Source organism: Doryrhamphus excisus, linkage group LG2 (genome assembly GCF_037039965.1).
Source record: "Doryrhamphus excisus strain RoL-2023G ecotype Guam linkage group LG2, RoL_Dexc_Guam_v1.1, whole genome shotgun sequence".
Taxonomy (NCBI): domain Eukaryota; kingdom Metazoa; phylum Chordata; class Actinopteri; order Syngnathiformes; family Syngnathidae; genus Doryrhamphus; species Doryrhamphus excisus.
In genome coordinates this window covers 3,361,752-3,377,991 of record NC_136358.1, presented here as the reverse complement: position 1 = coordinate 3,377,991, position 16,240 = coordinate 3,361,752, and the positions used below count along the sequence as shown (strand labels likewise).

Below are 16,240 nucleotides of genomic sequence, written 5' to 3'. Positions count from 1 at the left end.
TACTTCTACTTGTGGCCGCTAGGTGTCAGTGGTAAACAGACAGACATGGCTCCGCCCCCTTGAGCTGTAGCTCAACTTTGTGCGGCTTCACTTCTTCTTCATCTCAGGACGCTCTTCTTGTGCTCTTCTCCCAATTTTTGTACTCCCCTTACGGACAGGAGAGGCCTGCCTCCACCGGGAAGTCACCCCCGCTGTTTGTAGAGACTTGTGTGAGGTCGGAGGGCACCTTCTCTGCGGGCCATTTCAAGTCGAAGAAGACGCAAGCAACCTGGCGGAGGAAGAGGGCGTTCTAAGCTAAAAATCACCATGGACGTTCCCGGTATGCAGGTAAGCACAAAAGGTAGACTGGGCTCCTTTCACAGCGTCCTCGCCAGCCAACTAAACCAGTTTATCAAGCGTCGCGGTGGAGTTGTGCAACAGCAGGACACTTTTATTCCTCGAATACAGACATAATAGTCATAATGGGGAGAATTAAGTGTTTTTTTTTTCCGTTGAACAACAGTCAGCACGCTCCAACATGGTGGTGCCTTAGGGTGCCCTTTCTGATTGTTTGACAGCACTAAACACTTACTATCAACATCGCATTTGTTACGCTTCCTGTGAGCCAGTCGTCTGCAAACTCTTTCCACTGAGGGCTGCACAAATAAAAGAATGACTGACTTTATTTTTGGGTTCATAAAACATGCTCAAGTTATTCCAATGTAGACCAAAATATGCCAGTTAAGTAAAGCTGAAAGCACAATAGACACAAATACTACTACTACTAATATTTTAATCAAAACTCTAATTATTTCATATATTTCCTGATTATTTTTTGTTATTTTTAGTGTGTTTTTTAGTGTGTAAAAAGCCCCGTGGGTTGTACTTTGGACTCCACTGCTGTGGGGTATTCTTACACTGACACACTTGTACAACATGTAAAAGACTATCAGTGTTTGCTTTAAACGGACAGAACTGAACTGTAAAGCTTGTGAAAATGCTACAATAACATTAGCATAATTTGCTAGACCGCTTTATTGTTTAAGTGCGTACAACCTCCGTCTGTGTGTTTTTTTTAATGTTGTATTTGTAAAGGTTTAGTGGACAGTGGAAGGTTCTCAGGTGTGTCAACCTGTGCAACCTGCCTAGGTGCGTTCGTTCCACTTGCTCAGTGCATCCCTGGTGGGGTGGGGTGGGGCAGATGTGACTTCTGCTGTCTCCATTGGCAGACTTCTGTACTTACATTTTGGTTGTGTTTAAAGTTGTGCACTTGCACACTTTTTAAATTATGAATGCATAAGTCAAAACGGTCAAAAAACGGTCAAAACGGTGAGTGTGCAGCAATCATCGCCCCCGGTTGATATTTTTTGGGGTAATCCAAATGTTGGCAATAATGCCCTGCCAGAGAAAAAGAGGAAGTGGGTAAATGCCGTAATTTCCGGTAGGTGACTGTAATTTATTTGGGACAGCACTACACTCTCAAAATTGGCGCACAGAGGAACTAAGTACAATAAATCATCACTATTTTTAATGTTTACGTTCGAAGCCCATTCGTGAATGGTGAAAACCCGTGTTCGCACCCGTTTAAGATAAACTCTGTAATACTATACTCTGTAATATGCTTCTCACAGTTATTAAACATATTCAAAATTCTATTTTATACTTGAAGAAACAATCGCAAGCATACAATACAGCGTATTCTGCTTACACAACATCACGTCATGTCAAAGCGTCTTCCTGCTGGAAAATATTGGACGAATGTACTTGTGAGATAGCGGCCTCTGCTGGATTTATAGCTGTAACTCTTTTTTTGTTGTTAGCATGAAAACAAATCTACTGTACACAGTAGGTATCCTATTTCATTTGCACCTTGCAATGCTTGATGATACATAGACCAGTCTGAGGTCATCAAGGTCACAGTGTCATGAATACTTGGACCCTGAGTACGTTTTTGAATGATAACTTTATTGTTCCGTGGTGGCAAACACACCTTCTGTCAACATTCTAGTTGTTTTTGTTATGGTTTTATAAAATATTGTGACAGCTTCATACAGTATTGTTGTCCCGGGTTACCACGGTAACAGGGCTGTTGCTGAGTAGGCTTTAAATCAATGTTCGCATGAATGTCTGCTGCTTTTGTGGTCTTTTGGAGTGAAACAGGAAACGTTGAACAGCAGTTCAGTCATTTTTCACACGAGGTTGTTCTGCAAAGGTCATTTTGAGGGGGGTGAAAAAAACAGTTTTTGTGCCGCCTCCTCTCACAGCTGTGACCTTTAACCCCTAAAACAAACATACACACACAGTGGAGCTCTTGAAGAGCATGTGATCTTCATCTCATCACCAAGTGAAGCATCCTGGGTGATATTTTTTTGATTTATGATCATTGCCGCATGCATAAGGATAAGAAATGATTGGCAGCCACGTGCTCAGACTAGCGTTGAATGTTTAACTTCCTTGTTTTTCATCACTTGACTTCATCACTGCCTCGAAAAGGTCAACGGTCACACCGTGGCCTTTATGTAAGCTCATTGCCGTTTGAGTTGTTTTGTGTGTTTAAGTGTTGAGCATAAAAGTAGTCTAGGTGCATTTCCTCCTGTCAACTCGGATTGTCAACCTTAATGCCCTGCAGATAAGTACATAAAGAAAATAAGTATTTGATTCCCTGCTGATTTTTGAGTTATTCGCTTTTAGGAAGATATGAGTAATTACCCTTTTAGAAAGATATGAATAGAACAGAACTCGTATGGTAGTTTTATCGTAACAGAAAAAATGAAGTCAAGGTTTTTAATTATTTTGTATTAAATTAAGGAAAATGAAGTATGCCGTCACTCTACCAAACAGGAAGTATTCTGACCCCCACAGACCAGTTAAGTGTCTATGAAAGTTGCGAAAGTTGTAATATTTTTAAATGCTGATGTGAATAACAGACACGAGACAAAATGCGTTAACTGATGTTTTATTTTAATGGCAATACATTTTTTCATGCGCGATTAACGTGTGTGCCTGTTTGACCCTCGGCCCACGCCGTAGTTTGATTGAAGCGCGGTAACTTGTAAGCTATTTTGATTGGTAAAGTTGGCGTCAAAGCCCTGGCAGATGGCTCCTGGAACAAGACCAACGTTATTTGTGTCTACTGTCGTTGTGTTTGAGTTATCGCGATCGCCTGTAAGAGACAAGTATTGTTTTTATTATCATATTCATTGCTACCTTGGCTTAAGAGTGTTCCAGTTTCCGCTGATTTTTGCATTAAACTGCCAGCTAAATTTGGAGTTAAAGCTGCTATTGATGAGCTGTCCAATGTCATGACCTTGGCGGAAGTCAAGTGCTGAGCGAGCATCAGGGATTTCACGTCGAACTAAGTAGGGAAAGATTTTCATCACTTCAGTAAAACATTTTAACGCTCATTTTAGCCATCTTATTGATCCTGTTTATTATGTATTGTGTAAAAGTATGGCAAGAACAACATCAAATTTAAAAGCACTACATGAATACAAAGCTACCATCTCGCTTGGTGGACTTTTCAGCAAGGTTGTGTACCACAAATATGCAAATTTGCACTCAAAAGTTATGAAATATTACCTTTATGCATTCCCACATATTATCAGCATTTGCGAGCAAGTATGAGGTGAACGAAAAAGGCCGAAAATACATCTATACATCCAAAATACATCCATCTGCGCATGGTAGAACGGTAGATGGTACGTTTAAGGACCGTCAAACAAAGTAGGATGAAATATCCACAACGTTTGCATGGACGAGTAAAGTGGAAGCTAATATGAGGTTTTGAAGTTTGTTAAAGTGTAGAATTACTACAGCTTCTGTTTCGACTGCTCCGACCGCCAACCGTCCACGATCACCAACAGGTTTGGAAAGGTTGGACTAATGCTTGATGAAGAGGACAGCTGAAGCTAAATGGCTAATTTACCTTCAGACAAAAGTGACTCCAAGTGCAAAAATGAAAGAAACAGATCGACTGTGACAAAGTGTGTGTGACAAAGGATATCAGGTTGTTCAGTTGTGATGCTGAAGAGGACGACTATGAATTCCTTTTCTGGTAGGCTACTTTTGAACTTGGCTAGTTCCATGCGCTGTTTAGAAAAACGCTTGGTTAGCACGGAAGACCTGGGTTTGAATCTCCACTTGGGGATCTCTGGGTGGAGTTTGCATGTTCTTCCCATGCATATGTGGGTTTTCTCTGGGTATTCCTGTTTCCATCCACATTCCAAACCATACATGTTTAGGTTAATTGGCAAACCGGTGCACTCTCGAGTCGGGAAAACCACAATACATTAAAATCAGTCTGTTATACATACACACAGTGTTCAAACCCATCACTTCCATAGCATCTTGGATCAAGCCAGCATCATACTTTCATCACCTTCTCCTCCGTCCTTTCCCTGGCTTGCCCGAGTGTGCTTGCGGCAGCGGCAGGGTGTGGCAAGCCTGCGTGTTACTACAGTTCCTTTTTTTAGACTTGTGGAAAGTTGAGCGAGGGCTGCAGAGGCTCCTCGCCAGCTTTCACTGCCTCAAACGCCTAGCAATGGCTTTAAAGCTTCTTCACGCTTGCTTTACTTAGCTACCTTCTATGTGCTTCTTTGTGGCTTAACCTCCATCTGTGTGTGTGTGTGTGTGTTTGTGTGTGTATGCGTGCATGTCTCGCCTTCCTGTTATCTCCAACTGCCACGCTGCCCGAGTTCCTTTTTGTTGCTGCTGCTTTTGTGAAAAATGATCCAGTTTGTCACCAGCTTTTGTATGTCAAAGCAGTCTTGACGCAAGCTTGTTCCAGTCATCCAAAAAACAGCAAAAAAAAACAATAAATTCATGATAACTGTCACTGTCAACTGTAACGTCCATGATTCCAGACTGGTTCAACATGTTCTGTTTGTCAAACATGAACATGAACCATGAATGATTATGCATCGTGTTGAAGGTACTGTCATTATTCCTCACGGGAACTCGTAGATTCCCGCCTATTCTCACCCTCCCATATTCATGGATTTCTTTTCTCTGCTTTGAATCATTATTTGAATCATTTATTTATGCTCCTGTGTAAACCACCCAGCCCCCATAATTAAGGAATAAAGGAAATCAGGTGCATGCTTGGCAATAAGATATTGTTGATAATCGATGAATTCATTCATTTTCTACCGCTTTTTCCTCACGAGGCTCGCGGGGGGTGCTGGAGCCTATCCCAGCTGTCCTGGGGCGAGAGGCGGGGTACACCCTGGACTGGTGGCCAGCCAATCACAGGGCACATATAGACAAACAACCATTCACACTCACTCACATTCATACCTATGGACAATTTGGAGTCGCTAATTAACCTAACATGTTTTTGGAATGTGGGAGGAAATCGGAGTACCCGGAGAAAACCCTGGTCTCCTAGCTGTGAGATCTGCACGCTAACCACTTGTCCACCGTGCCGCACTGATAATCAATGAATAAAATGTATTACTTTTACGTTGATATTGTTGATTGTGAAGGACTTCAAGCAGCATGAAGTCTTTGTGAGTTGTCTTTTATTTCCTCCTAGTGGAGATAATGTTATCTCCAATATGTGTCCAGTTCCTTGTTGTCTCTGATAAAGTACTTTGGGTTGCTCCAAGTCCCTAGAATTTCCCCCTGGTATTGAGGCGCGTGTTTTCTCGTTGATGTCAGCGTTGTTTTGGATGCTCATTGACGTCTATGTGGTTTTATTTTGGCGAACTTTATAACGACAGGTGTGGTGTTGTTATTCCTGCCAGACATTGGAATGCATGTATTGATGTTTTTGACATCCACATTCTTTGATCACAGATTGGCTACCTGTTGTTTTTGATGACGCAACATAATTTGCTCTCTATTGAACGTGTTTTGTTAAGGATTTAATTTCGTCTTGCTGTATCTGTTTTGTTGTTTAGCTCCTTGCTATTTACAGAGCAATCCCCGTGGTGTACCTGCTTCCTGGCTATCGTCCACGTTCTCCTCCTCCGCATTGGAGGCAACATAAGCTTTTATTTCCCGCCCATTGTTTGAAGTTTGGACATTTTGGATAACAAGTTATCTTGTCTTCCTAGCGATTATTAATTAATAATTAATTATTAATCTTTCTTTTAACAAGTTATTTCCTCATGTCAGTTAGTATTCAAGTCAGTGTTGTCAGGACACAGATTTGTAATTATGGTTGAGATCCGTGGTTGGGAAAAGTGCCAAAATTATCCAAAACTTGAAAGTTGGTGCAGAGTTCTATTTTTGGTCTGTCCCAACAGGAAGTGATATTGCACAAAAATGTTTCTTAGATATTTGTTCATGACTTTTAGTACATGTTTTACATGTTTTTAATAACTTTGACAGTATCAAAATAGGCATGTTTTTAGGGCTTTCCATGGGTGTTTTTTTTTTGCAATGTGCTGGGGTGGGGGTGGGGGGGTCTTTAAACGTAACCCACATGAATCTACTGTATTCTTATTCCACACTTCAACTGATTCAAACAATTTCTACACGAAAACATTCAAGAGGCTTCTGTTGGTAGTTAGTACCATCTTGCTCGGTGCTAGTTTGCGTTTTAAACTGTTTGCATTTTATTTGTTTTACTCATGTCAAATTGCATGTTGCGCTATGTTGTTTGGTGATAGCATGCTAACTGTTACCATCTTGGCACGTTAACCACTTTTGTCATACACGGCATAATGTAAATCACTATGAAACTGTTGTAGAACTTTCGGTACTTAGCACTGTCCTGCTAGGTAGTTCATAAAAAAATTCAATTAAAGTGAATGGCATGTGGGCTGCACGGCGGTCGAGTGGTTACTGCCCAGACCTCACAGCTTGGAGACCAGGGTTCAATTTCACCCTCGGACATCTCTGTGTGGAGTTTGCATGTTCTCCCCGTGCATGCGTCCTGAAATGTCCACAGTTAGTTAAATGTTTGACTATGTGTGAGAGCTGATGGAAGCCAAAAACTGCTATGATATGCTGTGATCTTCTCTTGTCTCAGAGCACTCAGATTGATCCAGAAAAATTATTCACCAAACTGGACCGAATTGGCAAAGGCTCCTTTGGAGAGGTGATGAGTTCTTTTGTCTTATATTTCTATTCATTTGTCTTTGTGTTCACTTCTTGTCGTCGTCTTATTTCTCTGGTTTCCTTGCAGGTGTTCAAAGGCATCGACAATTCCTCACAGAGCGTGGTGGCCATCAAGATCATCGACCTGGAGGAGGCAGAGGATGAAATTGAGGATATCCAGCAGGAGATCACAGTGCTGAGCCAGTGTGACAGTCCTTACATCACCAAGTACTATGGCTCCTACCTCAAGGTCGGCATATGCTGTCTAATTGAAGGTCGTGTTAGCATATTGATGTTTTTTCTTTGTCCATTGATGTCCTGCAGGGCAGCAAACTGTGGATCATCATGGAGTACCTTGGTGGAGGTTCTGCACTTGACTTGGTCAGTCTTAGTGGAGTGACTGACTTTGTAGCACTATTAACGAGCCGAGCATAGCCTAGCCAAATGTTGATTTGTTTGTGTGTGTGTGCAGCTGCGTGCAGGTCCATTCGATGAGTCCCAGATTGCCACCATGCTGAAGGAGATTCTGAAGGGTCTGGACTATCTCCACTCAGAGAAGAAGATCCACAGAGACATCAAAGGTGTGTCCACTATTCCGTCATTTGTCATTGCCACACAAAGTAACAGGTGTCACTCATTCTCAGCCGCCAACGTGTTGTTGTCGGAGCACGGCCAGGTGAAGCTGGCCGACTTCGGGGTGGCTGGTCAGCTGACCGACACGCAGATCAAGCGGGAGACCTTCGTGGGGACGCCCTTCTGGATGGCGCCAGAGGTCATCCAGCAGTCTGCATACGACTTCAAGGTTGTCCCTTCGTACGCGGAAAACTGAACGTCGTCACGGCAGACTTTTCATCATGATCTCATCATGTTACCCCGTCAGGCGGACATCTGGTCACTGGGCATCACCGCCATTGAGCTCGCCAAGGGGGAACCGCCAAACTCTGACATGCACCCAATGAGAGTCCTCTTCCTTATTCCCAAGTCTCCGCCCCCCACGCTGATTGGCGACTTCTCCAAGAGCTTCAAGGAGTTCACCGAGGCGTGCCTCAACAAGGACCCCGCCTTTGTAAGGACATGTCGTCCGAATGTAACGCTACTGTGAAGTGTTTCTTGTGACGTCGTTTTACTTTCCATATTTACCTCGCCGTCCTTTGTTGCTCCATTCTTGTACTCACTTGTGTCACTAACTGCCTTCGTGTCCCCGCAGCGTCCCACCGCCAAGGACCTGCTGAAGCACAAGTTCATCGTCAAACACTGCAAGAAGACGTCGTACCTCAGCGAGTTGATTGACAGGTACAGACGGTGGCGAGAGCAGGGACATAGCGACAGCAGCTCTGATGACTCAGACAGGTTGGTATACGCTTGTAGGGCTTAGCACACGCCCGGATGCATGAGCGTTTATTTATTCATGCCTGTTTGGGCAGCGAGTCCAGTGACAAGAAGGACAGCGACTCTCCCGAGTGGAGCTTCACGACGGTCCGCAAGAAGAAGAACGATGGCCGGCCGCTCATCAATGGACAGGTGAGGAGGGGTACAACTCCCAAAACGGTGAGTGTGCAGTGATGGACACGTGCCACACTCATGTGTGCATGACAGCCACTTGCCGCCACAGGAAGCTACCATACCCGAAGTGTTTCTTGTCCCGTAAATAGGCATTAAACGATATTATTGTCTAATAATATTATTGTTATTATTATTGTCTAATATTATTGTTTTCAGGCTGAATAAACTACTCTTATCATAATGTGTAGCTGTCAATAATGCGATAACGGTGGTAATTCATTCATTCATTCATTTTCTACCGCTTTTTTCCTCACGAGGGTCGCGGGGGTGCTGGAGCCTATCCCAGCTGTCTTCAGGCGAGAGGCGGGGTACACCCTGGATTGGTCGCCAGCCAATCACAGGGCACATATAGACAAACAACCATTCACATTCACATTGTCTACATATGGACAATTTGGAGTAACCAATTAACCTAGCATGTTTTTGTGGGAGGAAACCGGAGTACCCGGAGAAAACCCACGCATGCACGGGGAGAACATGCAAACTCCACACAGAGATGGCCGAGGGTGGAATTGAACCCTGGTCTCCTAGCTGTGAGGTCTGCGCGCTAACCACTAGGCTGCCGTGGTAATTAATTTAATTAAATAGTTCCACTACTCGCTGAATATACCGATCATGCCACTAAATTGTCAACACATACTATATCTCCTCTACGTATGAGGTGTGTTATGAAGCGGCGCTATGGTCACTTACAGTATGCAGTCATGTTTTATATGTATAATATTGTATAATATAATAATTTAATAATATATAATTTGACACTTCACTGTCAAAATTCAGAATGAGAAAGGAGTCGTTGATCATTTTCAGTACCACTGTATTCCATTTCAGACACAGCCAAGTTGTTTTGCCTTTTCAGGATCAGCAGAGTGCGTCCTCCAGTCTGTCCAGCATCATCTCACCTGTCTTCACTGAGGTCAGTGTGCACGTGCACACACACACACACACACACACATGCACACACACTTACTGTACGTTTGCCATGCAGTTGAAACAGCAGCATAAGGAACACTCTGAGCAGCGACTGGCCATTGAGGGGCTGGAGCGCAACATCCGATTGGCCGAGGACATGTGTCCGGGCATCACAGACAGGATGGTGACGCGCATCATAGCCAGGTGAGAGAACTTAGAACTTAGAACTCTTTTTTTGTCTTTTGTCTAAGTTCGTTGAGTGAGCATGTGCTTTCCGTCCCGGCCCGCAGGTTCAACACCAACTGAGGACTCTGGAAGTGTACTGAATGAAGAGAGACTGGGTCTCAGCACGGAGACTTGCTGTGCAACGTCTCCACACACACACACACACACACACACACATCATTTACTTCACTGCTGCTGCATGAAGTGAGGAGTTGGGAGTTAGTAACTCTTTATTTTTGTCAAATATCTTCACCGTGTGCCTTTAGTGTTGTGCAGCGGCGCAGCTTTATGTTCAATGTTTTTTCAGTAGCACTTGACAAAAAACATATGCCATTATTGTTATTATTATTATCATTATTATTATTATTAGATTTGTCTTCTCGGCCTCAGTAACACTTTTGAACAGGACGCCCTCATTAAAAATGATGTTAACAGTGAGTTAGTGTTACACCAGTTGGCAAGAAGCTTATTGTTTGCTACTGCTGTTAGCCTGTGTAGCTATTTAGCTTCCTAAAAGTGTTCCTGACACTTTGAACCAAAGACACTATCGCTGGTCCTTGTGTATATACAGTATATATATATTTTTTACACATATAAAGTTAAGGGATGTGACAATGCTTACTCTGTGGGAATGTTTAAATGAGCTTTTAGAGATTTTTTTTTTGTAGCGGGACGTAGATTTTTATGAATAAATATTTAAGATTGATTGACAATGTTGTCCACTTCCGTGTTTATTTGATGCACTTTGACAAATCTAATAATCGTTTGTACTACAAAGTCACTTTGGTGACTTTTGCAGCACCTTTTGTCCCCTCATTTTTCTCCTTATCGCTTTCCTTATCCTCTTCCTCCTCATCCAGCTGGAGGCTCCCAGAGGAGAACCTCATGCGGGCCAGTCCGCTTGGCCGCATCAACCTGCCGAGCGGTGGCGGTGGCGGCGGCGGACAGTAGTATGGGTAGAAAACCTCCGGGTCTGAGTCGCTGTAGCTTCCTGTGGCGGCAGTGGCTGCCATGCACAAAGAGGTGGGGCGTTGAGGCAGAGGGGAGGAGTTTAGGGGCAAGTAGGTGGGCCGGGAGGGGCGTGTCAAGTGGGGGTAGTAGCCCAGGGGGCGGTATTCAGAGGCGGGGTTAGAAGTTCTTGAGAGGTGAAACTTGACGTCCGGTTGGCTTGCCACACGGCGAGGAAGGCCAGGGAGAAAGCTGCAGTCATCGCTGTAATGACCCGCCTCTGTGTGGCCCACACCCAATAACCTCGCCCCGTTGCTTCCTGTTTGGTAGGCTCTGCCCAATCCCGGCCCGCCTGAGCTTGAAGCCTGCAGGTTCCTCCTAAGCGGTGAATAGGACGCGGGATCTTGGCCTAGAGGGTGAAGAGATGGCCGCCAAAGTCCGTCACGCCGACTCGGCTGCGGCAAACGTTCCAGAGAGGAAGCCGAGACGCAGTCAGACAAGTACGGGAATGTGGGGAGCACAGGGTGGTACTGGTAGGCGGGGTCGTTGGGGTACAGGAGAACCAGCTGCTGTGTTGGGTGCGGCTGCGGGTTGGGCCGGCGACGTGAGCGGTTGCCATAGATACCGGCAAGCCTTTGAGCTTGCCGCTGCGCTCCCAACCACGCCTCCCGGGGGTCCTCCTTCTCGGATGAAGACGCAGAACGGATCTGAGGCGAGAGGGGTGTGACCCGAGCCAGGCCGCGACACCTCGGGGTGACCTCCACAGACGATTGGCTGCGCTTTGCCCTGCCTTTTCTCAAGTCGCCATCCTCCGGACCGTGAAGCGCCAAGGCACAGGTGGAACGTGGGAACAGCTCGTCGTCATACAGCTGCAAAAGTACACCATATTATTATAAATTATCTTATGTCAGCTTTGTTTGGACTTACTTGTAAGGAGACGTCTGTGAGGATGTCAGGAGAGGATCTGCAGTGTCTGGATTCTGATGGACAGGAAGTCCTGCATGGAGACAAGTAAGTAAGCTGACTGGTGTCACTGCATGTATTATTGGGAAAAGGGGTACCTGTGAAAGTTTGAAGGTTTCTTCTCGCTGGAACCTAAACACTCCAGCAGCTGCTTCTGTGTCCGCCCACTGGACAAGCATCATCAGACCTCAGTTAGGACGTTGTCTTAGAGACGCCACCTAAGCAACAGGAAGCTCACCTGTATCGGAAACCGGAGCCTTTACACGACAGCAGCGTCTTCCTGTGCACCACCTGCGGCTCTTCGGCTAGTCTGAAGAACGCATGATACTCCACGCACATCTTCCAGAAGGCCTTGCACACGTCCCTGCTTGCCATGCAGAACTCCAGCGTATCCTTAAGAGACGGCTACGTGGGGCAACACACACACACACACACATACATAACACAGTGGTACCAGGTGGTAGACTTTGTACCGTATGCGCCCCAGCGCCACAGCTTACCCCAACTTTATCATGCAGCTTAATGAGGAAGTGCTTCCGCTTGAAGCTCAGTTTGCGAATCTTGGCCCAGCTGAAGGTATTGATCTTTGTGTTCCCCTGCGAACGAATGACAACGTTATCATTCCAGATGAGTCCACGTGGAGCTGAGCAGTCTACCTGGAAAACCAGCACCCCGCAGTGCGTCACCGCCAGATTGATGCGCATGCCCTCGCCGTCGCTGGCGGCATGTGGCCTGATGCCATACATGTCCAACCTTCTGGCCACTTCCAGCAGATGCACGTCCGACTCAGCCGGTGACACACCTCTGTGTATGCACAGTCAGCATGGAATATACCTTTTTTTTGGGGGGGGTTGTGTGTGTAACCGTGCACCTGTGTTTTTTGTGGAGTTTGGTGATCTTGTGGTCCAGGTACTCCTGGTTGGGAATGTAGTGCTTCATCTCCAGTTGCTGATGATCCAGCTCTTCATCATAGTCCCCAAGCTCCGCTGTCATGGAAAAAAAAATGTTAATATGCTAAAAAAAAAAAAGAAATAATTGCCCCAAAAGTTACTGTAAATTCAGTTCATAATGATGACAAAGAGAGCGGACTCTGTTTGACCCTGGAACAGACTAATTCACGTTGCATGCATGTGTCCTTACATTGCAGTATATGAGAGACCAGCAGGGCGGCGCTGTTATCATTGCATGTCAGACTGCCGTTGGACAAGTCCTGCTTGACCTGCAAGGCAAAAAGATAGCTGCGTGCGCATAACATGGCCGTCAGCAAATGAAAGATGCAAGATAACAACTCGGGGAGGGTCAAAGAGAAGCTGTGGTACCGAGTGAGGCCTCGCTTTAGTTGTCCAGGGTCTGGAGGGAAGAACTTGACTATGAATCTGAAGAACAGATCGCTGGTGTCTGGAAGAGGACGTATGACAAGTACTGTAAGTTATAATCATGTTTCTATATCTAAAAGCTTATATGATAATAATTGTACGTCTACCATGAGCTTTAAATTGCATCTTAAATGTTTGAGATGTTTGTCATGTGACCTGAGAAATCGTAAGAAATTGGAGCAAAATATGAAACGCTCATGTTTGATTTTGTCCACAAGGGGGCAGTCATGTGTACTAGAGATAAACGTGATTCCTTCTATTGACTTTTTATGAGGCTCACTGAAGTAATGACAACACGTGAGTCGGGTGTCACAGCGCGCATGCGCAGAAAAGTGTAATAAAATGCCTTTCTACAAAGGAGGCTGGCTTCATTGTGCCACAATCAACAAATTCTGTTTGTAAAATTATTTTATATTAAGTATTTTTTTCAGTCTTATTGTGAAAGGTAAACCTGTGAGATTGTTTGGACCTGCCACATCCAATATGGCGGTGACATTGACGTACTTTGAGTTATCGGCTCAGCTCAGAAAAAGGAAGTGGACAGTAGAGTTGATGCATGTTAGAGTTATAATTAATATCATGTGACCAGGTTTTCTTTTTCACTTAGCCAATCACAGCAGGGTAAGTCAACGAATCAATTCAGTCAACAAACTCACTCGTTTTGAACGACTCTGTCACTACTCAACCATCTGTAATATGTACTGCTGATGTATCACGGACACTTACATGTAATCTGCTTCGCTAGCGGCTTGAGCAGCTCCAGCCACACCTGCCACACACACAACATGTGTCATCATTTCATCTGGGAGTGTGCATGTACGTGTGTGCACTGACATAGTTGCCGCTATGGTGTCTGAACTCCAGGCCGAAGTACTCCTTCTCCAGGAGCTTCAAGTGACCACACACTTTGTTGAAGAAGTCGCAGCCCAGAACTTTTTGCTAGCACATACAATAATAAGGAGAAGGAGGAACAAAAGGTGGATGATAAAGAGGAAAACAATGACTCCAAGAAGAAAGGATAAAGAGAAGGAGAAGTAGATGTTAGTGTTGTTTAGGTTTGTCACGATAACAGATTTTGCAGATTGATAATTGTGCTACAAATTATCATCAATAATCAATCTCAACGGGGCTGCACGGCGGTCGAGTGGTTAGCGCGCAGACCTCACAGCTAGGAGACCCGAGTTCAATTCCACCCTCAGCCATCTCTGTGTGGAGTTTGCATGTGTGGGTTTTCTCCGGTTTCCTCCCACATTCCAAAAACATGCTATGGCGACTCCAAATTGTCCATAGGTATGAATGTGAGTGTGAATGGTTGTTTGTCTATATGTGCCCTGTGATTGGCTGCATGGCCACCAGTCCAGGGTGTACCCCGCCTCTCGCCCGAAGACAGCTGGGATAGGCTCCAGCACCCCCGCGACCCTCGTGAGGATAAGCGTTAGAAAATGAATGAATGAATCAATCTCAATGTTTTATACATCTCATACATTTTTGCATGAGGCACAAAGGGGTGATGATGCAACTCCACAACATAAGACAGCACATTTGGTGTAGTTTTAAGTCAGAAAAAATGGCCAGTTTGTGGCAGAAGTGTGTTTTTTTTTTTTATAAGAGATCAGCCTGCAGTTTTTAGTCTTAGTTTTAGTCTTTATTGTCCGCAAGTGTGTGTTTATCTCTGAAGGAGCTCCATGATTAACTTGTCCTGGTGTGTGTGTGTGTGTGTGGGGGGGGGGTGGTTGAAAGCAGCTGTGGACAATTACACAGTCAAGAGTGATTATTAGTGGGGGAGACTTCTCATGCTGTGTCTCAATAATCCTTACACTTGAGTGCATTAGTGTGTTCACACTGGTTGTTGTACTCAAAATGTCCAAAATGGTGAGTGTGTAGCGATGGACACGACACCAGCAGGGGGTATTAAGTGTGGATAAATATTGCGATTGTTATTTCTGCTAAGTGCACAAGGACAATCGTGGATTTTGGACAACAATATCTTGTCAAAATTGTCACACTCTGCAATAAAGTACACAGTGTACCTAGTATACTTATTGAAGTGTACTAACAGAAGTATTCCATTCCAGATAGCGTAAACAAATGCAGGCTAGGAGGCTAACAGTGTTAGCATTTAACTCACATTGCCGGCTTGCGATATGTTGACATCGTCAACACGCCGGCATTCTTTTCTGTGTCAATCATCCATATGCCCCCCCTCCCATGCCCCTACCCCATCATTATTTGCCCTGAAGGGCTAAAGATGGAGGTCAATCATAAACCTGAAAAGCATTTAAAAATACTAATTGCTAATTCTTTCTAATAAATATAACATTATTACCACAATAATGTTACATTTATTATGCAATAACCATCACTTTAAAGGAAGCAACACAAAACTGTTTATATTTTTTAACATAATTACATAATAGCTTAAAAAAAACAATGACTACAGGCTTTAAAAGACAGTAGGACTAGAATAAAGACAAAAATGTAGATATAAATAAGATGAGGACAGGAATAGAGAAATAAAGTTGTGTAAAAAAAAAGGAAATAGGAGACAACCAAACTGACCTCCACTTCAAAGGTGCGTTCACTGTCGTCCAAGAAGATCACACGCAGTCTGAGTTTGCTCTCTTTGGACACTTTGTTGCGTGTCCTTGCTTCGCGCTCGTCCATCTCTTGGCGCTCAGAGGATGTGCGCCATGCTGATAAAAGTGCCACAAAGATGGCTTCACTCCTCCTCCTCCTCCTCCTCCACCTCCTCTTCATCCTTGTGTGTGTAATGTGGTTCCACATGCACTCAAGAATAGCTCAACCTTCATGCATTCCCCTTTTTATTATCAGGAATAATAATGTGGTCTCTTTATTTATGAGAGTACAGTTTTTATTTCTGTTTTTTTTCTGGACAAACTGATATGAAATGTTATTTATTTCATTCAATATAGAATATACATGCATAAGATTATGTTATGCACACGTATGTGTATTCATTTTGATAGATTTGTATTTATATTATTATATATAATATCATTTATTTGCAATTTAATACATATTTAAAAAATATTCATTTCATGCATTATTTACAGACTAATTTATTATTCATTAAACATTTTTCAATATTTTTTTATGTCCAAACTTTCGGTACACTCTATTATAAAAATATTTACGGTAATAATAATTAATATAAAAATTTACAGTCCTGTTTATAATAGTTGAGTGTTCCATTCACATTTGTCTTCCAT

The 16,240-nt window shown here is 43.9% G+C and overlaps 3 protein-coding genes across 5 annotated transcripts in view; 2 read left to right on the top strand and 1 right to left on the bottom strand.

Annotated features, from left to right (window-relative positions):
* Positions 1-26: 26 nt before the first annotated feature.
* On the top strand, positions 27-10,436 carry LOC131125171 (serine/threonine-protein kinase 26-like). Of its 2 annotated transcripts, none has more exons than XM_078795549.1 (12): positions 27-327; positions 6,956-7,024; positions 7,112-7,273; positions 7,348-7,404; positions 7,496-7,604; positions 7,668-7,825; positions 7,904-8,089; positions 8,231-8,373; positions 8,457-8,544; positions 9,446-9,502; positions 9,575-9,702; positions 9,789-10,436. In XM_078795549.1, the coding sequence occupies exons 1-12, from the start codon at positions 307-309 to the stop codon at positions 9,802-9,804; spliced, it is 1,194 nt and encodes a 397-aa protein (XP_078651675.1). In that variant the 5' UTR covers positions 27-306; the 3' UTR covers positions 9,805-10,436. The 2 variants fall into 2 exon arrangements, with proteins under 2 accessions (XP_078651675.1, XP_057922417.1); XM_058066434.2 differs by having other exon boundaries at positions 29-327; positions 8,448-8,544.
* On the bottom strand, positions 10,062-15,756 carry LOC131125168 (FERM domain-containing protein 7). Of its 2 annotated transcripts, XM_058066421.2 has the most exons (12): positions 15,570-15,756; positions 13,845-13,949; positions 13,737-13,779; positions 12,954-13,032; positions 12,775-12,872; positions 12,506-12,620; positions 12,291-12,438; positions 12,135-12,230; positions 11,873-12,039; positions 11,733-11,801; positions 11,599-11,668; positions 10,062-11,540 (listed from the first exon to the last, which is right to left on the bottom strand). In XM_058066421.2, exons 1-12 carry the CDS (start codon positions 15,672-15,674, stop codon positions 10,494-10,496), a joined length of 2,142 nt encoding a protein of 713 aa, XP_057922404.2. In that variant the 5' UTR covers positions 15,675-15,756; the 3' UTR covers positions 10,062-10,493. The 2 variants fall into 2 exon arrangements, with proteins under 2 accessions (XP_057922404.2, XP_078651645.1); XM_078795519.1 differs by having other exon boundaries at positions 12,775-13,032.
* Positions 11,504-16,240, top strand: part of dachb (dachshund b) — a 51,286-nt gene continuing 46,549 nt past the window's right edge. The window contains exon 1 of the mRNA XM_078795538.1: positions 11,504-13,058. The gene's annotated coding sequence lies outside the window, so the exon portion shown is untranslated. The remainder of the gene's footprint in view (positions 13,059-16,240) is intronic.

Excerpts from the sequence above, each read along its gene's own strand:
- LOC131125171 (XM_058066434.2), top strand. The coding sequence starts at position 307 with ATGGACGTTCCCGGTATGCAG. Across the intron at positions 7,605-7,667 it reads GATCCACAGAGACATCAAAG|CCGCCAACGTGTTGTTGTCG; the intron begins GTGTGTCCACTA and ends ACTCATTCTCAG. Across the intron at positions 8,090-8,230 it reads TCAACAAGGACCCCGCCTTT|CGTCCCACCGCCAAGGACCT; the intron begins GTAAGGACATGT and ends GTGTCCCCGCAG.
- LOC131125168 (XM_078795519.1), bottom strand. The coding sequence starts at position 15,674 with ATGGACGAGCGCGAAGCAAGGACACGCAACAAAGTGTCCAAAGAGAGC. Across the intron at positions 12,621-12,774 it reads GGTCTCTCATATACTGCAAT|CGGAGCTTGGGGACTATGAT; the intron begins GTAAGGACACAT and ends TTTCCATGACAG. Across the intron at positions 11,669-11,732 it reads AAACCTTCAAACTTTCACAG|GACTTCCTGTCCATCAGAAT; the intron begins GTACCCCTTTTC and ends GTCTCCATGCAG.